At 44.5% G+C, this 26,336-nt stretch overlaps 1 protein-coding gene across 1 annotated transcript in view; it reads left to right on the top strand.

Moving 5' to 3' along the window:
- Positions 1 to 26,336, top strand: part of THSD4 (thrombospondin type 1 domain containing 4) — a 627,447-nt gene that overhangs the window by 10,621 nt on the left and 590,490 nt on the right. Inside the window, 1 exon segment of the mRNA XM_055132044.1 lies at positions 20,810 to 20,928. Within this exon segment, the coding sequence (XP_054988019.1) occupies positions 20,915 to 20,928 (14 nt within the window). The 5' untranslated portion in view covers positions 20,810 to 20,914.

Raw genomic sequence — 26,336 nt, 5'->3', positions numbered from 1 at the left:
TTATTACCAGCATGCATGTCCAGATTGCTGTTGGGCTTGGTTCTCTGCTGATCTTACGCTTGGTCGGAAACTCTCTACCCTGCCATGTCAGGAGCAGGGGTCGGGCTAACAACTCTGCAGGCAGTGCCGGGGCGCTTCAGAGAGACGTACCTGGGAGGCCCAGGTGAGGGAGAAACAGTCGGAGCTTGTTCCCTGCCTCCCTGGTGCTGCCCTCCCCTTAGGTGTCCCTGTTCTTGCCTCGGGCACTCCGTAGAGGGACTCAGCACCTCACTTCTAGCAAGGCACTTTGGGGAAAGTGCTCTCTGCTTTCCCTCCAGGGAAGCTGTGTCAGGGTGCAGACAGTGTCCCAATATAAATGGAATCAGGTGAGTCAGATTTCCGTGGCCTTTGGGGCTTGGCTTCCTTTACCAACGGCTGAGCTGGAATCATGCTGGCCACCTCTGAGCTCGAGCATCCACAGTAGTGGTTGTGGCCCTCCACAACCACTACTCCAGAGGCCACATGAGGAGGCCTCTGCTCCTTTCTCTACTGGACCCGGCTTTGCTGACCTGGAGAACTCCGGCCTGACTCTGTCTCATGACGAGCGATTTGGGACACTTCACTTCTCTGAAAGGCACGCCAGTGCTGCTCAGGAGTTATTGCAGACGTCATGTGTGCAGTGTGGATTCAATCTTTCATAACGTTTTTGGCGCTTCTGACCAACTTTTGTTTTGTTTTGGGGCCACACCCAGCTGTGTGCAGGGCTGACTCCTGGCTCTGTGCTCAGGGCTTACTCCTGGCAGGCTCAGGGACCATATGGCATGCTGGGGATCAAAACCAGGTTGGCCATGCGCAAGGCAAATGCCCTCCCCACTGGACTATGACTCTGGCCCCTCATCTGTCCATCCTAAAGGAGAAGAGAATGGCAACCCTACTTTAAGGGGGTGAAGGGGAGAGTTGGTAAGTGCAGCTTGCAGGCAGTGGCTGGTGTGGTAGGAAGATTGGGGGAGTCATAAGGGCACCAGACTGAGATGGGTGGTAGTTCAGAGACCTGAGGGGGGCATGCACTCCCAACAGCGGAAAACAATGTGGGAAGAGGAATAACGGAAGTGGAAGGCTCTTGTATTATAGGAGGATCACATTTTTTAAAGACCTCAAAGCATTCAGTTCTCTGGGAATTCAGACTCTATTTCCCATAGAGTAAGTGTCAAATAATTGTGTGTGTACCTGACATGTTCTCTGGATGCTCAGCCTTATCTCTAGCCCCACACAAAGGGCTGGATGCCCACCTGGTATCTCAGGCAAGAGGTATCATTACCTTGAGGATGAAGTTGCTGAGGTGGGTTTTAGTAATCGCAGTGAATTGTCTGCTTCCTTCAGGAGAAACAGTTTTGGGTTTGAGGACCAGAGGCTGTGTGTTTGTGTGTGTGTGTGTGTGTGTGTATGTGTGTCTGTGCACGCGTGCACACGTGTTTGCTACACCCAGTGGTTCTCAGGACTTACTCTAGCCTCTGAGCTCAGGGATCACTCCTGATAAGCTTGGGGGCCCATATGAGGTGTGAGGGATTGAACCTGGGTGGCTGTATGCAAGGCAAGCACCCTACTCACTGTACTGTCTCTCCAGCCCTTGGACCAGAGTTTTACTATTTCTCTGACTGCATAAGCTTGGTTGCACCTGACTAGCAGCTCTGTCGTTGGTGTGCAGAAGGAGCCAGACAAGAACCTGCAGGTCCAAGAAAGGCACCTCAGCTGGGAGCAGACCCAGCCCTCCTGCCAGGAAGGGGCTGCCTGGCCTGCTGATGGCTCTGACGTCTGCAGCTCCTGGGGACAGCTTGGTCTCAGGGGTTCCCCAGCCCCTCTTCAGGGCAAGCCCACCAGCCAGGAAGGTAGGGAGTAGCACTCTGTGGTTCTCCGTTCGGGAAGGGGCTTTTGCTGTGTCTGTTGGCAGGATGGTGGGGTAGGGGGAGGCTGCTCTGTAGTACTTGTGTTGTTTAGGGGGTGATGGTGTATAATCATGTGGGGGTTTCCAGCCTGGGGTCTAAAGGAAGCGACGGGAGGCAGCCCCTCTCCTCTGGGAGCCGAGGATGTTCATTAGGGTGCTGTTGGGTGGGACTGGCATTGTTGGTCCTGTGCTTCTGGGGATCTTTGAGTCACAGACAAATGGTCTGAGAGCCACACTCATGGCACTGAGTTCTGACTTTGCTCCTCCTTAGCTCTTTGGCCTCCAGCCTCCCATTAGTTAGCATCACTAACGCCTCTCTCAAGTGGGTGGATGGAGATCACATGGGCCTATGGATGTCTTGGTTGAGACACAGGGGCGCCAGGATGTTCACTCCCACCGCACCACAATGAGAGACCCTCCTTTTCTCTGCTGGCTGGCTGCAGGGGGTGTAGTGACAAGTCAGGCAGTACAGAGACCCACCCCCTGATGCCCCTCCACAGTGGTGTCAGTTGGGCCCCATTACCCATCCCCACCCCCAGGGAGATGTCCATGGAGAACTGTTGGTTGAACCCCCAACCGTGCTCAGCAGTCAATGTCAAGTCCTGCCTTCCCCTTGGGTGTCGGTGGAGGTGAAGAAGGGAGCTCGGGCTCTAGACATACTCCATGGTGAGGTGTGGCCACTGTCTGGCCAATCTCAATGACCTAGTTGCTTTTCATGGGCCTCCTTGACCTCTGGTGAATCTTCAACTCCTTACCTTTCCATTCTATTTTGTGGGAGAGGAGGGAAGTTCACAACCAGTGGTGCTCAGGGGTTACTCCTGGCTTTGCACCTGGACATTACTCCTGGTGGTGCTCAGGGGACCAGAGGCTGGGGATTAAACTCAGTCGTCCACATGCAAGGCAAGAACCATACCCTGTTGGCCTCTCTCTCTGGCCCCTATCTTGCCATTCTCCGTTTCCTTGACAATATTTCCTACTTAGTATTATGGCAGTCTATTTTGTGTCACTGTAATTATAGCTCCTGGTTTCAGCTTTACCTACTAGCAGGCTGTCCCTGAATTGTGTCAAGGAAGGAAGAATTATTTGCTGGGGTTCCGGTCCCCTCTGTAAGGCTCTCTGAAGCCTCTTTGCATCTATTGCACAGCGTGATGGCTACAAATCACCGACTAGATTTCTATCGCTTAAACAAATGATGACATAACTCAGATGTCAATGCAGAAGCCCCAAGAGCCGAGCAGGAAGAAGCAAATCCTCCCCCCCCCACAATGTTCAGAAGCAGCCAGGGCCATGTGTATGCCTAGCTGATTTATGGTGGCTGAGACATACAGAGCCAGGATGTGTTCGTGACGGGCAAATGCACGGGGGCACTGAGAAAATATCCTGGACTCAAGGCCAAAGCTGGTTTGGAGTGACTGGGTCAGAGCAAAGCTCACGCATGGCTTTCTCTCTTGGCTGGGGCCCAGGCTGCTTGTTGAGGTCGTGTCAGTGGGAAACAGCAGCAGTCCTGGAAATGTGTATCGACACAGCAGGCGAGGGGACCTGGAAGGCGTTTAATGGAGTGCTAAAAGGCCTCGAGACCCCAGAAGTCAGGTGGGCTCTGGTTGTGGTATGGCCCCTCATGAACTATGACCCACGACATTCTGCTTCATGACCTGCAGCCTCAGTTTCCTTCTCTGTAATGGGGAACCAATAGAACTAAACCCATTGGATTATCTTGAGAGTCAATTAAGAGATGAAAACACTTTTTAAGAGGTTGAAACTTTTGTTTGAAAAGCAGTCTGCTAAGCGTTATGCACTTAATAAAAATTTCAAGCCCTTCTTCCAGCTTGGCTGCAGATTCCCTGTGATTCCTTGGACCAGTCTTATTTTCCTGAGAGTTCATTTGTCTGTGAATAATGACTTCAAAGCAATCAAACTGGAGAACCCCATTAGGAACTTCAAGTTTTTTAATTGAATCACCGTGAGATAGAGCATTGCAAAATTGTTCATGATTGCATTTCAGTCATGTAATGTTCCAACACCCATCCCTCAACCAGTGTAATTTCCCAGCACCAATGACCAATGTCCCCAGTTTCCCTCCCACCCCTTCAAGCCACCCATGACCCCAGTCTGCCTCTATGGCAGGCACCTCTCTCTCTCTCTTTCTGTCTCTCTGTCTCTGTCTCTGTCTCTTTGTCTCTCTGTCTCTCTCTGTCTCTCTCTCTCTTTCATTTTAGGCATTATGGTTTGCAATACAGATGCTAGAAGATAATCATGCATATCCCTTTACCTGATTTTAACACTCAATTCTTATCCAGAGTGATCATTTCCAACTAATATTGTCATAATGGATCTTCCTCTATCTTAGCTACCCTCCATCTTCCACACTATTGACCAATCATTGACCAGTCCTCCTGGCTCATTTTCCCTGACCTGGACTTCCACTTTTTTTTTTTTAATTCTGCAAGAACATATCAATTTAAGTTTGAGCATTGTATAACTGATACTTAAACCTGAAAGCTTTGTAACTTTCCACATGGTGAATCAATAAAATAATTTAAAAAAAGAACATATCAATTTAAAAAGTCACAAAAGAAAGAAGCAATAGACTTAGACATAAATTGAAAACTTATTTACATAAAAGTTATAAATCAAATTGAATGCACAGAGCAAGCTGAAAAGGGTCCCATAGTTGGAAAAACAAGGGCTAACCTCCTTACTAGAGAAATAACATCTTAAAAAGTGACTCAAAACTTTCTGGAAAAAAGTTTTTCAGAAAATTGGCAATAGAGCTTATTAAAAAAAAAGGTTTTTTTCTCTATCTCATAAAAATAGAAATCTATCCCAGTACTGCAAATATTCAAAGGAATGCATACATCTTTTTTAGCTTATTGCAACAAACGTGTTGAATGCTAGCTCTGTACCAGGCAGAGTTGTTCTCCAAAAGCTTTGCACCTGGACATATAGACAGTAGAGACAAATCACATTTGCTTATATTCTCTTACAGGTTTACATTGGTGGTTTGACTTATCTGGGTATTGGGTCATGAGAGGCAATGTTTTCAGGTACTTGTGTGAAACTTCTGGGCCAATTCTCCAGACTTTCTCTGTTCCCTTATTTGTTCACTGTGTGGAAACAAATGAATGGGCAGTTCAGAAAGGAGACGTGAAGGCAGGGTGGAAGCTGGAGGTGGAAAGCGAGGCTGGTCTCTGTGCTTTCCTCACTGTGCCGAGCAGAATGCCTCTGATCAGACAATGATTTGAGAACACACATTTTTTTGGCATCAAGCCATTACGATTCTGGCAAATATGTTTATTTTATCTGCTTCATGGGGATTTTAGGTTGATACAGTCTTTGATTTTATTTACTTATTTATTTTTTAAATTTTCAGAGGCACACCTGGCAGTGCTTAGGGGGTACTCCTGCCTCTGTGCTTCTGGATTGTTCCTGGAGGTGCTCAGGGACCAGTGGGGCTGGCAATTGATCCCGGGCCTTCTTTGATCCTATTAATCCACTCTTTTGGAAACATTATATGTATCATGCACCTGAAATAGCCATATATTTTGGTTTAGTGATTTTGTTTTTAGGAACTTATCATAAGGAACGGGACTCCGAGCCAGGCTTTTTTCACTCGGGGTGCCCCAGAGCGGGGCAGGTGAGAACCTCCCCACCCCAAGGAATCCAGCCCCCACAGCTGACCTCCACTACCCAACAGCCGCCACGCTCCAGGCTGCTTTCCGGATGCTCTACCTGGGCCTCACGCATGAATGAAGTCCCACAGAACCCAGATAATGTGGAACTTTGTGACCTTGGACTCAGAACTCAAAGGACCCGGAAACAGAGATCCTCTGCCTGCTATCCCCCAATCTCCAGTGACCCAGGGATCACACCCACAAGCCACACCCTGCCACGCCCTGCTGGTGCCAGATAATCTCCTGATTGGCCACCCTCCAGATCTCAACAGCAGCTCCTCCCAGACGGGAATATAAAATAAGTCCCTCATAGGCATGCCACTGGACTCCACTCACTCAGGATGCCCCAGACATTTTTCCATAAATACCACACCATATTTGATGGAGTTCAAACAGTAGGCAACAAATCATATATATATATATACATATATATGAATTATATATATATATGAATTATATATATAATTTTCTCTCTATATATACATACCTCTCGGAGAGCCCGGCAAGGTACCGAGAGTATGCCGCCCGCACAGGCAGAGCCTGGCAAGCTACCTGTGGTGTATTCGATATGCCAAAAACAGTAACTATAGGTCTCATTCCCCTGACCCTGAAAGAGCCACCAATCATTGGGAAAGACGAGTAAGGAGAGGCTGCTAAAATCTCAGGCCTGAGAGAAATAGAGACATTATTGGTACCCACTCGAGTAAATTGATGAACAACGGGATGACAGTGATACAGTGATACAGTGATCATAAGGAACTAAATAGAGAAGCAGATAAAGAATTTCAGAAAAACATGCTCATCATAGGTCACAACAATAAGGGAACATTTTTGGATTTGTTATTTGGCTTCCAGAGGGTAAACTACTTCACAGTGATTAAAATATTTCTGAACATTACTAATGCTCTGTTTATGATTTAAAGTGAAAAGTAGACTGCAGCAGCACAGTGTGACTTTATGTTGAAATATTTTATACAAAACATACCGAGTGTGTAAATATTATGCAGAGGGAAAAAAAATCAAGAAAAACCATCTACAGGTTTTGTGGTGGTTAATTTGGACTCTGATGGTGAAGCTTTCCTCTTCATGTTTTTCTAGTTTTCAAATTTTCCTCAAGAGACATGCATGATTTTATAGATATTATTTTTCTATGAGAAGACCATAATAAGGCTGGGTCTTACAGTGCAGTGATGAAAATGTATGCAAGACATGTTCCTAAGCCTGATTACATCCATGGCACTCCATGGCACTCCAAGTATTTCAGTTGTGATCCTGGAGGTGTAATTCCAGGTATGATCCCAAGCATTCCAGACATAATCCTAAAGGCACTTAGCACTGTCAGATGTGACTCTGGTGGCCTCTGGACATCATGGTTGTGACTTTGGAGGGTGTCAACACTGCAAGCACCAAACAGCACCATATCCTTGGAAACTAGCATCCAACCAATTGCCATAAGTAAGCTGAAAACTTCTGGGAATGGCCCTGGGGCTCTTGGATCAACACTTAGGATTTCCTTCACTCTAAATGAAGAATACTATCAGAGTTCTGTCTCTCACGTGCCCCTGCAATCTTCTCTAGAGCTAGTTTGTGGCTGAGTAATGTGCTTGCCCCAGAGGACTTTAATTTTTCACTCTTAGTGCACTTGGCACTTTGTTCCTGGCCATGTGTGTGCTCATGCATGCATGCATGTGTGTGTGTGTGCACATGTGTGTCCACATGCATAAGAGCTGGCCAGAATGGCAAGAGGCCATTTGTAGGTGACGAGATCTGGGCTTTGCTCAGCCTGAGCCCCAGCTGTCGGTAGTCCATGGTCCACCTCCCTTTGACAAAGAGTGGCTGGAGGATGTATTGGTTGGGGAATGAGATGGAGCATATTGGGGAAGGCCTGGGCAGCACATAAGAAAACTAGTGCTTCCCAGGCAGAGCTCTGCAGTGGCTGTCTCATCTCGTTTCCTTTCGTAGTGACAACTGGAGGGTTATAAACTGCTCTTGGCAAGGGATGCAGGGGAGTCTGGGAGGGAGAAGGCTGGAGTCTGTCTATATGAGTCTTTGATGCCTCGGAAGAAGCCTGCTTACAGCTGTTGTGGGTGTGTGGAGGCTTCCGGAGTGTAGCGGAGACTGCCCTCGGAGTGCTGAGTTCGGAGGTGATCAGCAAGTAAGTGGCTGTTCGGATCACAGGCTGGAAGCTTGGGAACCCAGGAGAATGTGCTGCTGGGGAGGGGAAGCCCTTTGAGAGAGTTTGAATAAAAGTTCTGACACCCTAGGTTGCCTCTTGTGCCCCAGATGCTATTTTTGGACAGCAGGAACATGATAAAGTCTTCAAGAAAAGTATTATGGTGATGTGCTGTAAAAGGAGAAAGCTGGGCCCCCCACTCTCAGGGACATGCAGTGTCAATGGTTAGATTGGGGCTCAGTGAGGAAATGTAACCAGCCTGAAATTAAATGCTGCGAATCAGACGTATTTGAGCAGGAAACAAATATTCTTCAAAAGTGTTTCTTGGTTTGATCACCAGTATCAAGTCGTTCAAAGTTGGAAAAGCAACCTGGTACAGAAGTAGGAACAAGTGGCTCATTTAATTGAAATATCTTGCCTGCCCGAGAATGTTTTCCTTAGTTACCTGGGAAACATTTTTTTTTTCTGGACTGAAAACAAATATATGCCACATCTGTGCTAATGGCCATGGAAATGATGCAATTTGTGTTGAAAATCCTTAAATAATCTGTGCTAATTACCTAATTTTGCCAGGTAAGAAAGGACCAGGAAGGAGTTTTCTTTAATAAGTAACAAAACTCACTTTGCTGTGTTGGCTTAAAAAGTATCCAGGAAATTTTATTACATCTTCCCAACACTGCCCCGCTACTTCAAATTCTGTGGGTTTTCACACTGCTCCGGCCAGCCAGTTTCCAGTGCAGACATCCCATGGGAAGAAATCGGTTCTGTGTCTGAGCCCGGTTGTGATGCTTTGTTTTGTTTCGTTTGGGGGCCACACCCAGTGGAGTCAGGGGTTACTCCTGGCTCTGCCCTCAGAAATCACTCCGGGTGGGCTCGGGGAACCATATTGGATGCAGGGCTTGAACTTAGGTTGGCCACATGCAAGGCAAGCACCCTACGTGCTGTCCTATTGTTCCTGTGATGGGTGAGGAAGGGTGCAGTGAGAGGAATGAGTGTTTGGAGCCACTTTTTCCTGGTTGATCTTGATTCCTAGGCAGATGCTGGAACTGTGGTCTGGGGCCCCTGAGCAGCTTCCAGGAGCTTCCACAGATACCCTGCCCTGGGCAGACTCTGGCAGTGAGGGCACCTACCCTTAATCCTTAGAAGGCTGCACTCATCAAGCTGGGCAGCACCTTCATTCTGAAGCCATTTTCTGGCCAGCCACCATAACAGCTAAGAGGGAAACCATTTGTCCAGAAAATTTCCATTTCTATCTAAGTGCCTCAACTGGAGCTTATCAGATTTGATGTCTGGCAGGAAGCCTATCTCAGTCGGCACCGAATCCTCATTATCTGGTGACCGGATTGAATATTCAAGGACTTTTTAGGGTTACTGTGGCCAGTCCAGTAAGAGACTCAGGGCCACTCTGCAGAGCCATGACTTCAGTCTCTTGACACCCAGAAGATTCCTTTGCTTCTAAAGTAATGCATGGGATGATGCCAAGGGAAAAGTGTCCACTTTGCTGTTTGTTTAGCCCAGCCAGGTACAACAAAAGTGTACTGAAGGTGATGTGCATCAAAGCTGCCCTCGGGGCACGTGGGTTGAAATCCTGACTCTCTCATCTCCTCTTCGAGTGACTTTGGAAAAGTCCCCTAACTTCTCTGTAACTCCATTTTCCAATGCCATGCTCTGCCTGGGATTGTTGTGAGGATAAAGTGAGTGGATGTATGGCATGGGGCGGGCTACCCCTCAGTGATGTTCACTGGTATCCTCAGACTCATCATTGTTTTCCGTTTTCTATCAATTTAGTAGCAACTGTCTATTAAATTGCTCTTCTTGGCACATTTGGCTCTAGGTCAGCCTTTCACAAATGGGCACTAAGAGGGCGCTGGACTCATGGTGGGGTGTGAGGCTGGTGGTAACTTTGCGTGCAGTTGGGATGCACTTCCTGTTTGCTGACCTACAGAAGAGAGATCCGAGGAAAGAAGGGCCACTGTGTTGTTCCTTTTGGAAAGGGGGAAGAAGGTCACAGCAGTCTGGCTGCCTCTGACCTAAGCAGTGCCCCGTGCTGCTGCCTCTCACCACCGCAAGCATCTGTGAGTGACAGCCAGGCCCACGGGAGAATGTCCTCTTCCTCCCTCATTCTCATACTGAGTGTGGAGCATGGTGGGAGGCACTGAGCCTGCTAAGTACAGGGAAGAAGCTCTCAGGTCTGTGTTCAAGTCCCAGCCTGACCTCGGCTCGCATGTGACCGCGTGACTCAACAATGTGGTTCTGGGGATTCCATCCCAGGATCCTAACAAAGTGAACAGATTCTTCTCCTTTTCTGGTCTTGAAAGACAAAGGGGGGCTGGGTGCTGATGTGGGGACCTGAGCAGTTTGATCTACAGAAATGGGACTGCCAGGCAGAGCCTGCTGTGTAGACAGGGGGCCAGGGTGTGTGAGGAGGGCTCGGGAGGAAGCAGCTGAGTGGAGGTGCAGGGGATGGGCTGGTCCGGAAAGGACACAGCTAGGGCTGCGGGGCCTTCTGTGGGATCTCCAGCAGGTGGTTTTCACAGAGGCACAGGAGGTTCTGGAATCACCCTCCCGGCATGTTCCTGGGTGTGGGTGTCGCGTTTGGAACTGCTTTCTTGGAAATCTCTCATCCTCATTCTTGTGCTGCAGAGTCACTTCCTCCCCCCCAGGACTAGGCCTTCTATTTATTTTTTTGACTTTTTTATTGAATCACTGTGAGATAGACCTTTACAAAGCTGTTCATGATTGGATTTCAGCCATACAGTATTCCAACGCCCATCCCTCCACCAGTGTACATTTCCCAGCACCAGTGTCCCCAGGTTCCCTTTCATCACTCCCACACCCCATCTTCTGCCTGCCTCTATGACGGGTGCTTTTCTTCTCTCTCTCTCTCTCTCTCTCTCTCTCTCTCTCTCTCTCTCTCTCTCTCTCTCTCTCTCTTTCTTCCTCTCTCTCCTCTCTCTCTATTTCTCTCCCTCTTGGGCATTGTGATTTGCAATATTGATACTGAAAGGTTATCAAGAATATCCCTTATCTGCTTTTAACCCTCAGATCTTGTCCAGCATGATCATTCCCAGCTATTATTGTTATACTGGTCTCTTCTCTATCTTACCTACCCTCAGTCCTCCCCACACTTGTGTTAGTTCCAGCCATTGACCAGTCCTCCTGATACCTGTTCTCTCTGGCCATGGATATCAATCTTCTACTATATATTTTTTTATATATCACAAATGAATGCTATTATTCTATATCTGTCCCTCTCCTTCTGACTCATTTCACTCAGCATGATACTGTCCATGTCCGTCCATTTTTAGGCGGCTTTGGGGCTCGCCCTGACGCCCCCACCCCCACCTGGCACCTTTCGGCCATGCACCCTCACGTCCTGACCACTCCCCACTCTGCTTGTTAGGGGCGTATCCTCACCTTAGGGGGGCGTGGCCTCAAAAGTGGGCGTGGCCTCTTTCCAGAGCGGCTGTCGCTTAAGGGGCCGCAGTTGTTTTGACCATTCCATGCATTATCCTTTGGCCACAATTGATAGAACCCACTCCTCTGAAGAATTCCCTGGTCATCTTAGTCACTATATGTTAATAGTCAAGTAACCTAGCCTATCCTAATTTCACAAAAACTGTCAGTAAACACATCAAGTTGCACATAAAAGTCCTTTGTAAAAAGAGCATAGCCCCACATCCGTCCATTTTTAGGCAAATTTCATGACTTCATTTTGTCTGACGTTTGCATAGTATTCCATTGTGTAGATGTGCCATAGTTTCTTTATCCATTTGTCTGTTCTTGGCACTCAGGTTGTTTCCAGATTCCAGCTATGGTCAATAGTGCTGCAGTGAACATAGGAGTGCAGAGGGAATGGGCCTTTTGTTGTTCAGAGTGTTTGCCTTCCATGGTAGGAGTCCCAGAGCAGAAGTCTCTGGGTGGAGAGAGGGGGAGGCTGAATGGGCAACTGGCCCAGAAATTGTGGTATGGCCTTGAGTTGAGGTGCATTTTGCAGTTTTGGAGGCTGGGCCAGCCATCCCTCCTGAGATAGAGGCCAGGGTCAGCTAGGAGCTCTGGGTGACTGGGGCAGAGGGAAAGGGACAGGAAGGACACTCAGAGGGTGGCCCTTGAGTGGGTCAGAAGCCAACAGACTCTCCCATTCTCCAGGGCACACCATCAGCTTCTGGACCCAGGGAGGTCAACTTCTGTCCACCTGATGTCCCCAGTGTCCTTGAGGCAGATGGACTTCTGCCAGGTGTGTGGGGACTTCAGCTCTGGCCTAAATCAAAGCAGGGGACTTCTCAGCCTTCCTGGACAGGCTCACTGGAAAGACGAGAAGACCACCTCCATCACCCGGGAGTGTATGGACTATCAGAAACCCTTGAACATGGGACCTAAATGATGCTTGCATGATATTTCAGTGTTTTGTTCGCTGTTAAGAGAGGTTGTAACACAAACGAAGTGAGCCTTTCAAGGTGTCAGAAGTGTGTCTAGCTCTGCCCACTGTTGTTCCGTGACTCCCACGAAGCCTCCCTGTTCAGGGCTCCCCTGTCCAAGGACCTACTGTGGCTCTTTAAAAAATAAATAAATAAATATTTATTTATTTATTTATTTATTTTACTTTTAAATTGAATCGCTGTGAGATAGACCCTTACAAAGCTATTCATGATTGGATTTCAGTCATGCAGTGTTCCCACACCCATCCCGCCACCAGTGTAAATTTCCCAGCACCAGTGTCCCTGGGTTCTCTCCCATCACCCCCAACCCCCAACCCCAATCCCTGCCAGTCTGCCTCTATGGCAGGCACTTTTCTTCTCTTTCTTTCTTTCTTTCTTTCTTTCTTTCTTTCTTTCTTTCTTTCTTTCTTTCTTTCTTTCTTTCTTTCTTTCTTTCTTTCTTTCTTTCTTTCTTTCTTTCTTTCTTTCTTTCTTTCTCTCTCTCTCTCCCTCCCTCCCTCCCTCTCGCTCTCCCTCTCTCTTTCTCTCCCTTCCTCCCCTCCACCCTATCTCTCTCCTTTTGGGCATTGTGATTTGCAATATTGATACTGAAAGGTTTTCAATATCCCTTTACCTATGTTTAACACTCAGATCTTGTTCAGCCTCATCATTCCCAGCTATTCTCATACTGTCATACTGGTATCTTTTCTGTCTTACCTACACTCAGCCCACACACACTTGTGGCCAATGGTTCGAACCTACAGTGGCTCTCTCTTGCCCATCTCATCCGCATGAGCCACTTTCTGAGGCTCTGGGATCACCTGGGTTAGCCTTTGCCTCCACTTCAGAATCTCATTGCCCCTCGGAGACTATGCCACTGGCTGTCTTCCAGAGTGAGGGTTTCTGAATGCTTCTGCCCCCACGCATGAGGACAACTTGTCCTCACCGCACGTGAGAAGCACTGGTATTTTCTCCTTTCTTTCCTCCCTTTTGGAGTCATCCAAACATAGTGCAAGCCACGACCCATGAAATTGATTTCATGCCAGAGTAATGGGTCGTGACCTGCAGTTTGAAAAGCAGAGTTGATTCAACTCAGCGCTGATCCTGGGAGTCCAAGTGAGCACAAGTGGGATGCCTGAGCTGGCACCAGTGCACCAGTCACATCACGAGATGAAAGGGACTGATCAATCAGACCCCAAAAATCTTGGCCAAAACCTCTCCTGGAGTCAGTCACGGCCTCAATAATTGATCTCCATTGCACAGCCTTTGGCAGGAGTCTTTGTGTCTTTGATTATTTATTTGTTAGCCTATCAATCTGGCCACATAAAACATATGACTGCAATGTAGGTTTCAAAAGGAAGGCATTCATCTTGTGCTAACCACGATGGCTTTATTTATTACCGTTCAGTATCTGAGGCAAGTCACACACAGAGCAGGAGAGGCATGTTTATCAGCAATGACTATGAATCTGGGTTCTAATTGTTTGGGCCAGTTAGTTTTTTTTCTGGTTGACTTCCTGTTAGATTTAGACATTGCACCTTCTTCCCTCAACAGTGTCCTTCCCGGGCTGGAGAGATAGTACAGTGGGCAGGGCATTGGCCTTGCATGCAGCTGATCCGGGTTCTATCCCCAACACCCCGTATGGTTTCCCCAAGCACTTCCAGGAATGATCCTTGAGCATGAACCAGGACTAAATCCTGAGCATCACCAGATGTGATCTAAATCAAATCATAACAAAACATTGCCTTTCCCATCTTGGTAGAATTAAAAATTAAAAATGTTCCTATTATGCCACCTCTATTTACCAGAAACCTGGAAGGAGTCATCTTTGAGGCATGGTTCCTTGTCCCCTTCATCCATCACTCTATATTTTGTAATATCCACCTCTCAGCAAAGGTGAATTCTCATGCTCTCTTTTAATTGTGGTGATATGCCACAATTCTTTCTTCCAGTTCCTCCCACCTCAGGGGCTCGCCTACCCTCTCCTCTGGTTGCTCCCACAAACTCTGAATCCTCAACATAAAGGTCACTTCCTCAGAGGGACTTTCTCTGACCTCTGCCCCATGTACTTTCATCCTTGGCTCCCACTGCAAATTTACTTATACTTTCCTATGTTTCAGATTGTTTTGAAGTATGCAACCCCTTGGTAACTTGATTGTTATGTTCCCTGTGGGCAGGAATCAGGGTGTGAGATTGGGGAGGGCACGCAAGTCATATACCGTTTCAAATGCTCAATACAGCAGTCCTTTGAGATCATTTTCAAGAGTATCTTCATTTTACAGATGGGAAATCAAGATAAGATGTACAGTTACCCATTTCTTTAGAGATTCCCATGCACCCAAACCTTACCTACTGACACAAGATTATAAAGAGAAAACTTGCATTGACGCATCCATCTCTTGAATTTCACCTAAACCCCCCAACTATTGTTCAAAGAATTACTGCTTTCTTGATGACTGTCAGGATTTGGCAGATTTCATGTGACTCCTAAATTTAATCCTGTTTTCTCACATCCCTGCTCTGTCCAAGAGCAAGGAGACATGTTCAGAGGCATTTGAACGGCTGTTGTGCACTTGGCTTCTTCCTGGTACACCTTATAGGAGTATCTACCTGAGACCCAAGAATCTAAGGGCCTTTAGTATCTGGATCAATTTTATGAGTTCCTGATGCCTAATTCAGGATGATTACAGACAAGAGGCTTTGTTTTCTTTGTAACCCCCAGAAAAGGCCAGTGGTAACTTAAAAAATCTTAATATTTCCGTCTGCAAGTAGACTTTTTAGATTATCCTGTCTGTCTTTTCTCCCTTTGTTTTTATTTGGGTAGCATGGTTATAATAGTGTTAACATATGTGGTTTTGATATGCAAAAGTACTGCACTGTCTTTGGAGCCTGAACCTTCACTGCTGTTGTCATGTCACTTCTAGTTTACCCCTAGATTAGCTCCATCTCTGTCCCCACACTGCTTGGCAACCTATTTTGTAAGCCAGAGCCAAGGGTTTATCTTCATTCTAAATTTTCTAGTCACTTGTTTTGTTTCTCCACACTCCAGTTAAATTAGTTCACCTGGCATTTGTTCTCTCTCTTACTTATTTTGCTTCACATGATGTCCTCCAGTTCCATTCAAGTTGCAATAAACTTCAAGATTTTATATTTTCTTGTATTTGAATAATATTCCAGCGCGCGCGCACACACACACACACACACACACACACACACACACACACACACACACACACACACATACACCTTCTTTATCCATTCATCTGCTATTGGACAATTGGGTTTTTTATCCTGACTGTCATACTACGTGCTACAATTAACATGGTTGAACCTATATCTTTTTCAATTAATGCTTTTTGTGTGTTTGAAAGAACTGGAGTAATAGCACAGTGGGTAGGGTGTTTGCCTTGCATGAGGCTGACCCGGGTTCGATTCCTCTGTCCCTCTCAGAGAGCCCTGCAAGCTCTCTGAGAGTATCCTGCCTGCACGGCAGAGCCTGGCAAGCTCCCCGTGGAGCATTTGATATGCCAAAAATAGTAAGAACAAGTCTCACAATGGAGACGTTACTGGTGCCTGCTCAGGCAAATCAGTGAACAATGGGATGATAGTGCTACAGACAGTGCAACAGTGTGTTTGAGGATAGATGCCAGCAAGTGAAATGGATGAGTCATATGGAAGCTCTGGTCTTACTTTTCTTTTTTTAACTCTCCATCTCCATATTGTTTTCTGGGCTGGAGGGATAGCATAGTGGTAGGGCATTTGCCTTGCACATGGCCAACCCGGGTTTGATTCCTCCATCCCTCTCAGAGAGCCTGGCAAGCTACCAAGAGTATCTTGCCCACATGGCAGAGCCTGGCAAGCTACTTGTGGTGTATTCAATATGCCAAAAACAGTAAGAACAAGTCTCACAATGGAGATGTTATTGGTGCCCTCTTGAGCAAATCGATGAGCAACGGGATGACAGTGCTATAGTGCTACTGTTTTCTATAGAGACTGAACCACAGGACATTTTCTCCAACAGTTGGTGAGGGTTCCTTTTCTACCACATCCCTGCCAGCACTGTTTTTTTTAATTCCCTAATCTTTTTGATGTATGCCATTCTAATTGGTGTGAAATGTCTCATCATTTTGATTTACATTTCCCTGATCGTATAAAGGATGGCAAATGTGTTTTCATTGCCAACACTGACTGCATTTCCTTGTAAGTCCTTGTAATTTACTTTTTCAACCCTCCTATCTAGCACTAGAGCACTGTCATTCTGTTGTTCATCGATTTGCTCGGGCAGACACCAGTAACATCTCCATTGTGAGACTTGTTACTGTTTTTGGCATATCTAATATGGAAATTTGGAGTTCTGGGCAGGACTCAGTAACGTAATTTTTGAAAATGTGGCCTTTATTAGAAAGGACGCCCGGGCAAACCTTACTTTCTTTAGTTGTCTTTCTCAAAATCAGGAGACAGGCTGAACCATGTGTGTTCTCCTCAAGTTCCATGACATTCCAACCAAACTGATCAACCCGGATGCGCTTTCTAATTTATCTTCAAAACTCTTGGCTTTCTTGATAATGTTAAGAAATTCTATTTCATGAGAGCTTCTGAAACAAGTAGCATTTGTTAGTGTGAGCTTTTATCTTCCTGTTTCCACTGTGATAACACATTTAAGTATTGCTTGACCTAGTCTTGCATCAGGATTATCAGAGCTACTTTTCACTGAGTGCCAGTGAGTGTCAAGCTCCAACTCAACATGTCCATGTATATCATCTTCACGATAACAGGCAGTAAATTCTTCTTTGAGGCAGTATTTTAAAAGCAAGATTTTATTTTTCAGTCAAGCACACTTAAAATTTTTCAATCAATTATTAAATTGAAGTTTTCTGGTATGCAATAAACTTAATACTATTGTTTTGTGCATATAGCACTACTACACTACTATGCTACACCAGTGTCTTTGTGCCCGTATATCTTCACCTCTGTCCCTAAATTCCATCTCTTCCACCCTTCTTGGGGGTCTCAGTGCTCTTGGCAATATCTAAGAATTTGTTTTCATTAGGAATTATCTAGTCTCTTACTTTGTTTCTTTCTAGGAGTGAGAGCTTCTGGTATTTGTCATTCCCCTGCTGACTCACTTTTATTTAGCATGACCTCCTCCAAAAATTGCACCTTTTCTCTAGCTAAGTCATATACTCTTGTCTAGATAGACCTCAGTTCTATGCCCACTCATCTATTTTGGGGCACTTGGGCTGTTTCTGCTATTGTATATAGTGCTGCAGTGAGTGTAGGTGTGCATATTTCTTAGAGATTAATGTTTTTGTGTTCTTTGCATATATACATATCTCCATGTACATATATACCTAGGAATGGGATCTCTGACCCATATGGAAGTTTTATTTTTAATTTTTTTGAGGTGGCTTCTGTGCTGTTTTCCATTAACTAGATGACATCCCCATCAATAGAGAATGAGGGTTCTGCATCTACACCAGAATCAATTGTTTCCAGACCTTGGGATAAAGAACATTCTCACTGGTGTGAAGTGAACTCTCATCATTGTTTGATTTGTATTTCCTTGATAGTCAGTGATGATGTGCACTTCTCCCCCAGATGGTGCCCACTCGAGCAAATCGATGAACAATGGGACGGCAGTGTTACAGTGCTACCTATTGACTATCTTTGTGACTTCCTTGAAGAAGTATCTATCCAGCATCTCCCATTAATTGGGGGTTGCTATTTTTATTTAGGCACCATTGTTTTCAATACTTAATAAGATAGTTAATAATAGAGTTCCAGGAATATGATGTTTCAACACCATGTCACCATCAGCATGTCTGCATCTTCCCTCCAATTGCTCAGCATACCCCTCCACTCCGAGTCCCTGCCACTTAGCAGACCCTATTCTATAGTCTGATTCTCAGGTTCTGATACCTTTAGCTATTTATTATTCCTTTACTGTTTCTTTATGTTCCACATATGAGAGAGATCATCATTCTATATCCCCCTTTTTCTTCTGATTATTTTCACTCAGCATGATATACTTTAGTTCTATTCAAGTGGCTGCAAATTGCATTTTATTTTATAGCTAAGTAGTGTTTCCATGTGCATATATACTAGAGTTTCTTTATTCACTTATCTGTTCTTTGTTGTTTCCAGATCCAGATTTTAGCCATTGTAAATAGTTCTGCAATGAACAAAGAAGTGCAAATGTCCTTTCAAAATAGTATTTTGGGGTAGATGCCAAGAAGTCTATTGCTGGGTCATATGGAAGCTCAATTCTTGTTTTTTTCTTTTCTTTCTGTTTTAAAAAACAAATCTCCATACTGTTTTTCCTTAGAGGCAGAACCAGATGACATTCCCACCAACAGTTGTTGAGGATCACTTTTTCCACACACCCTCACTAGCATTGATTGTTTCCACTTTTTTGATATTTGTCAATCTCACCAGTGTGAGTAAGCTTATAGTTGTTCTGATTTGCATTTCTCTGATGACAAGAGGAGTACTTTATTGGGGATGGCACACCCTGCAGTGCTCCATGGTTACTTCTGGCTCCATACTCAGGGATCACTCCTGGTGGTGCTCGGGGACCATATGGGATGCCAAAGACTGAACCTGGGTCAGCCGTGTGCAAGGCAAGAAGCCTACCTGCTACACTTTCACTCCAGCCCCAAAGATGAGAAGCACTTTTTCCTATGCCTACTGGCCATCTGTCACCTTTGAGGAAGTACCTATTAAATCTCATCACCAGTTTTTGATGGGGTTCTTTTGTTCTTAAGTTTTGTGAGTGCTTTGTATATCCTGGATATTAATCCTTTGTCTTATATGTGATAAGCAGATATTATTCCTAGTATGTAGGTGTCTTTTTTACATTATTTATTTTGCAATGCAAAACCTCTTCTTTTTTTTGGGGGGGGGGGTGTTAGCCATACCTGGTGGTTCTTAGGGGCTATAAAAAAGGAAAAATAAAAATCATATGATGATATCAATCTGTACATATAAAGCATGTACATATAAACCATGACTAATATTCGTTATAAAAACTCTCTTTTGGGGGTGCTGTGTAGAGAGTTGGGGCCACACCTGGCTGTAATCATGCAGTCTTTCTGGCTATGTGCTGAGAAATCCTTTCTGGAAGTGCTCTGTGAACTATATGTCGGTGCCAGGGATTGAACCAGGTCAGCAGCTGGTGTCCATGGTAGTCTTCCCAGCTCATTTTAAGGGATTAGAAACTAAACAAAAGGGGGGTAGAAGGAACTTAGTATAGTAAAAGCCATTCCCCACAAATTTATAGCTAATATATAACATCATACTCAATGCTGAAAAATAAAAAGCCTTCCCTCTAAGATCAGGCAAGACAAAGTTTTTAATAATGGATGCATTACATTAGTTTGAGTACATTGAACCTTACTTGTATCTCTGAGATAAATCCCATTTGCTCCTAGTAGACTATAAATTTAATGAATGCATTGCTGAATTTAGTTTGCTAAGATTTTGTTGAGGATCTTTGCATCCATGCTTATTAGGGAAATTGGTCTGTGATGCTCTTGATTTTTAGTGGTGGTTTTTAGTGATATCTCTGTCTTCTTTTTTTATAACGTGGTCATACAGAAACGCAAAGGATTCCTCTTTCTCCCACTTCCTGAAAGAGCTTGAGAGGTAATAGGTTCTCTTTGAAGTTTTGGAAGTATTCAGTAGGGAACACAACTAGATCCAGGCTTTTGTTTTTTGTTTTGGGGAAGTTTTGGGTTTTTTTTTATTGCTATCATTATTTCTGTGTTAGTAATTGGTATGTCTATGTTTTCCACTTCTCTTGATTCAGTCTTAAAGATAGTAAGATTCTAAAAATTCTAGACTCTTCAATGAAGTGGCATAGAGTTGTTCCTAATCACCTCACCTGATCTTTTGTCATTTTTGTTTATTTGGGGGGCAACACCTTGTGGTACACAGGACTTACTCCTGGTTCTGTGCTCAGGGATCACTCCTGGCAGGGCTTGGGGACCATACAAAGTCCTATGAGTTGAACCTGGGTTAGCCACATTCAAGACAAGTATCTTACCTACTGTACTATGTCTCTAGGCTCCTCTTTTGTATTTATAAGGTATCCTTGGTAACTTTTCTCCCTTCTGATCTAACTTACCAGTTTTCTGTAAGTGCATAATGTGTACTTATGTTCTTTGCAAATACACATTTTGGCATGGATCAGGACCTCATTTGTTTTTACTACCAGGAAATATTTTTACCCTGATGGTAAAATTGGGAATCCAAGACACAAAGCTGTAATGACTTTCCTATGGCCAAGTAGCCTTTAATAGATGGACCTAGATTTCCGGTACAAGTTGCCTAGTGCTGCTCTGCTGTTTGCTTGCAGTCTGGGGGCAGCATGCTAAGAGTCTTTCCTTGAACATCTGTGGGTCGGTCGCTGCATGGAGTGGCCTTGTAAATTTGATACTTCATGTTCGTACATAACCAGATTTCAGATGGGAAATCTGGTCAGCATGGCTATAAGTGGCATTTTTCTGTTAATATCTTCCATTTGTTCACTTCTGGTTTCTCCGGCATACTTGGGCTCTAAAATTTGAGGCTCTAGATTCGTCCTAAGGAAAAGATGCTAAAAGTAGCATTGTTGTTCCTTCTTTAGGCCTTGATCACCATTCCCAGCTGTAAAAAATTGGCAATATCACCGAGGAGCCCTTGCTTACAGTCTTGGACTTACAGCATCGTGGTCAACGTGGTTTCCCCTGCCATGGCAATTCTGAGGTGAGTGGAGAACATTTTGTTGTTGTTTTGTTTCTCAGACACACCTAGGAATGCTCAGGGTTTACTCTTGGTTCTAAAGTCAAAAATTATTCTTGGCAGTGCTCAGAGACCATGTGGGATTCTGGGGATCAAACTTGGGTTGGCTGCATGGAAGACAAGTGCCCTAGCCTTGTTCTATCTCTCCAGTCCCCAGTGAGTGACATTTTTAAAATAACATTTTAAAGAGAACGTTTTTAAAAAGAAAATAGAAGAATAAGAAATCTGACAGTTCAGATTCACTCTGTGGTTTTTATAGTCACTGGCCTTGAGGGTATGCATCTCATGGATATTTTCTGCTTGTTGTGGTTTTGTTTTTTGGGTCACACCCAGCGGTGCTCAGGGCTTGCTCCTGGCTTTGTGCTCAGGGATTAGTCATGGAAGGCTCAGAGGACCATGTGGGTTGCTGGGGATTGAACTTGGGTCATGCAGTACCCTCTCTATTATTGCTCCAGCAATTGGATGTTTTGTCCAATTGTACAATCAGTTTCTGGTTCAGAGAACTGCCAAGGCCCAGGGAATCTTGAGCTTTGCTGAGAGCACTAACACTCGGGTCAGGTGGTCTGAGTTAAAGCAGTTTGCTGAGAGACCTATAGACTTCCATGTTTTGTGTTGTTTTTTACAAAAAGTGTGACAGGATCAGCAGCGATGTTTTCTATCAATGCAATTGAATTACCTGAAGATCTCTAACAACAACAACAAAAACCCCAAACAAAAAAGCATTGTCTACTGACTACATTGCTACCAATATTGATTTAATTCATTGGGTGAGCTTCAAAGGTGACCTTTGTTGGCCTTTCTACTTGACTTATCTCTGACTTTCAACTCATTCTTTTGTTAGATCCTGGGAGTAGCCAGGCTAGATAAGCAGAACAAGTGGCATTATCTCTATTTGTTAGATCAGAGGGTTGATGCTTGGAGTGTTTAGCCCCTGAGTGCCCCATTCAGTGCAATGTCAAGAAAAAGGCCTTATATTATGAAGTGGGTTCCTTGTTGTTGAAGCTATTTTTTAACTTTTCAGTATACTGATAGACCCATTTTAAATTTCTTTTATCAAAATCCTGTTTAAATTCTCAATAAAAGAATTAGCCGGTAGCAGTAGTTTATTAAGATAAACTGATTTATTTTTTAAATTCAATCACCATGATATACACAGTTGCAACGTTGTTCATGATGCGTTTCAGTCATACAATGTTCCAACACCCAGCCCTTTACCAGTGTACATTTCCTGCTACCAGTGTCCCCAGTTTTCCTCCTACCTGCCCCCCACACCACAGCCTGCTTCTATGGTAGACACTTTTCTCTTCTCTTCTCTTCTCTTCTCTTCTCTTCTCTTCTCTTCTCTTCTCTTCTCTTCTCTTCTCTTCTCTTCTCTTCTCTTCTCTTCTCTTCTCTTCTCTTCTCTTCTCTTCTCTTCTCTTCTCTTCTCTTCTCTTCTCTCTCATTTTCCTTTTAGGTAAATTTATACAAGTTTATTTTGTAAGTCTGAATTTTTTATATTTATATACTGGGAGATCCATGACTAGCTTTGACAAAAAAAAATTGAAGTCAGACTCTATGGACACCGACCTCTACATAAGCCTTGGCATCTAGTTTATTTTGCACTCATTATAGCTATAGATTAAGAAAGTATTTTATTTGTTTTTTGGAGTCACAGGGCTTACTTCTGACTCTGTGCTTAGGAATCACTCCCAGAGGGGTTCAAGGGACCATCTGGGGTGCCAGGAATCCAACCTGGGTCTGCTGCATGCAATGCAGGCACCCATCCACTCACTGTACTATTGCTTCCGTCCTTAGATTAAGAAAAACTTAATCATACAGCTAGGTGACTGTCATGGGTATCAATAAAATTCATTGAGCCATCCCAGAACGCTTTAAGAGAAGAACTTTAGTGTATGGGATGAGGGGAAGGAAGGACTTTGGGCTTCAAGGTTGTATCACTAAGGATCTCTTGTCATTTTGATTTTGCATAATTAAATGCTGTCCCAAATGACCAAACGACATTAAAAAGTAAAATGGACTACAGCATGGTGCCACATGTGATTGCCCAACCAGCACATTTGCCCAGCAGATGCTCGTGAACCCACGCCTGACATGTATGCATGTATGTGTGCATGAACCTTGGTTTATGGTTATTTATGTAATTTTACATGCAGAGACATGTGAGAAACCACTATTTTTTCATCAATGACATTAACAAGCAGTCAGAGAAGTCAGGTTAAGCTCCTTTCTGTGACCTCTGCAAAAATTGACTATTAATAGGATAGCCCCAATTTCTGCTGGGTCAATTTTGTTATATAATCTACATTTGTGCATTTTTGTCCTAATGTGTGTGTGTGGGGGGGGATGGGAGACATACTTTACTAGGGTAACTGTGCAGGATTAGGGATTGAAAGGCTTCCTACATGCAAAACATGCACTCCAGCTATGTCCCGGGTCCTGCATGTGTGCATTTTAAAGCAAAGGTGAGGAATTAAAAAGATATTTTAGGACATGAACTCTGCAAGCAGTTTGTGAGAGTTGTGCCAGACAGTTTTCAGATCCCAGGACAGTCTGAAGTGCATCTGTTCTCTGGGGTCACTGCACGACCACAGCAGACTTAGTCTCTACTGTGCTCATCTGTGTTAGAGGCCATCTCTCCTCATGGCAGTCCTGAGGCACTCTCCTCCAAGCTGGACGTCATTATGAGAAGTTGCCCACATAGGGTGGAGGTAGCTGAAAACTAGTGTGAGCTTTTCCTGCCCAGCAAGGGGAATTTGGAAATCCTGACAGGCCTGTAGTGAAGGATCTTGATGAAGTGATTATTTGAACAGGGCCACTCCTTGCCACTTGTGTCTGGGGGAAGAACGGAGACAGAGACATTATAAGTCCTGATGATTTCTTAGGAGACTTTCCCTGGAGAGTTCTATCCATTTGTCATTTCACACCCATTAGCATCTTCCTAAATTTAATGGATTCCCATTCTTGCCATTCATATTGAAATATGAACACACAAAAAGCTATTACCTCAAACCCTAGGCCAAGGCTAATACTATTGCTAATTAAATCATTATACTAGCCCTGGTCCAAGAATAGGCACAAACTTTCCAATGTGCCCAAATTTAACAATCACCCGATATGTCATTTATTTTTATTGCTTCGGATACCACAATGCTTAACACCTAAATCCTACATAATCCCTAACCCTAATCATAGGCTGAATCTTCACCCTAAACTGTATGAAGCTTGACCTTTACTGTTGCCAAAATCCATCTATTTTTCCAATTTAAGGACTTTCCATTTCCATATACTTACCACTCATTCTGAAGTATGAACACAGGAAAAGCTAACCCTAAAGCCTCTGCAAATTTAACCCTAACACCAACCTCAAGACTAATCCTATTGCCAGTTCAGTCATTAGACTTACCCTGATCCAAGAATAGGCATAAAAGTGCTAAATTAGGGAATACCTGTTACAAACTAGAGCGTTCTCTACGCTAAATGACACACAAGAATTTGTCTTTCTTGTAGACTTGCTCTGGGGTGCACATCTACTCTTTTCTGTGTGGGGTCAGTGCCAACATGATTTCCTTCCTGTAAGCAGTATGACAGTCATGCTGCCCTCAGAATCTCCTTAGATCCTCCAGCCTGCTGGCTTCATTCCTCTCCAAATTTTCTTCAAGGTGAAGATGCTTAATGTTTGAAATGTAAAATAAGAGGCCACCAAAACGTTTGCAAATACTGAACAAGTGGCAGGAAGTAAAGTGTTGTTGATTCTGATTTTGAGCAATAGTTTTGGAAGAAATGCAGTTGTCACTAGGGAGGTTACAGAGCATTCTGGATCTGATGAAGAAGAGCTCTGGACTTTTGGAAGGGTTTTGCAGATTGATGGCTGGAGGGCAGGTCCTCTGGTTTTGACCTAATAATTTGTTTTCAGCTAGGAAGATGCAGAGAATCCCACCAAGTTTAATGGGTGAAAACAATAATTCAGAAGCCAGCACCAACCAGCTCTATAAATTCTTAGAGAATGGCTTTAATGACACCATAGTGAGAATGTTTAATGAGCTCAAAGAAACAATGACACAGATAGCAAAACACAAGAGAGTATGAGAGCCAAAACAAAAAAACTGCCTTTAGAATGGACAGAAATGAAGCGTATGGTAGGTGATAGAAAAAACTCCATAGAAGGCTGAGCTGCTGCAGAATAACAACAGCTGAGGAAAAGTTCAAGAAGCTGCTAGATGAGATGCAGGAAACTTCTGGAAAACAACAGAAGATGGAAAAATGTCTGAAAATAAGTGAATAGCACACTAGAGAACTATGTTCATAAGGAACAATATTGAAATCTTCAGAGTTTCTGAAGAACAGGAAGGCAAATTCTATGAAGAAGTGATAGTTAAAGAAATCATAGCTTAGAATTTCCCAGAGTTGAGGAATATAGGTACCCAGATCCAAGAGGGCGGAAAAGTCCCAGTGAAAATACTACACTTGATCTTAGCCAAAAGGCTGAGAAGCGGCCCCTCTGAAAGAACTTCACGCCGGCTCCGCCCAGCCTGGGGGACTGCCAGGGTGGGGGTCCATGTCCTCGGGCCGCCTGCCTCTGTGCACACCGTTCTAGTCAACCACTCCCCTCCCCAGGTAATCCTGGGGTCAAGCCCATTGGCTGGTGGGGGAGTGTCCTCTACGTCAGGGGGCGTGGCCTCAAAAGGGGCGTGGTCTATTTTCGGACTGGCAGCTGCTAATGCGGCCGCAGTTATTCTTCCCCCTCTTCTATACTGCACACTTAGGTCACAAATCTCTATGATCTATGTACTCGAAGAATAAGCTGGCCATCTCAATCACTATATGCCAATAAGCCATTAACCCATCCTAATTCCAGAAAAAGTGTCAAGAATACAAGAAGGTACACAAAGCTCTCATAAGCACATCATAGCCTCAAGCCTTGACTAGAAGCCCTACATAAGCTAGGAAGATCACAGTAATGTAAGGAACTATTCTAGAAGGGGGAAAAGATTACCATTATTGATTTAGCTGGCCTAGAATCCCCTCCTGGAGCAAGAGGAATAGTGATATAGAATCAGGAGGTTTCACCTCTATTGTTCCATAACAACATGAAGAAACATCAAAAAAACACACTACAAAGAGAAAATGAAGAGATTCCAGACACCTCAATAGAGGGCACCCACAAATACAACCTCCTATCAGATAAAGAATTCAGAGAAGAAATTGTGAAGATGATCGAGGAACTCAAAGCTACCAAGGAACGGACAACCAACAAACTAAGGGAGGATATGAACACAGTCTTGGAACAGACCACCAAGAAAATACAGGAAGAAATGAGAGCAGAAATTTCACAGCTACGAAGAGAAGTCACACAATTAAAGGAATGGGTA

The sequence above is a fragment of the Sorex araneus genome, chromosome 3 (genome assembly GCF_027595985.1).
Source record: "Sorex araneus isolate mSorAra2 chromosome 3, mSorAra2.pri, whole genome shotgun sequence".
Classification (NCBI taxonomy): domain Eukaryota; kingdom Metazoa; phylum Chordata; class Mammalia; order Eulipotyphla; family Soricidae; genus Sorex; species Sorex araneus.
The sequence above is the reverse complement of the archived record's forward strand: the minus strand, read 5'-3'. Positions and strand labels throughout refer to the sequence as shown.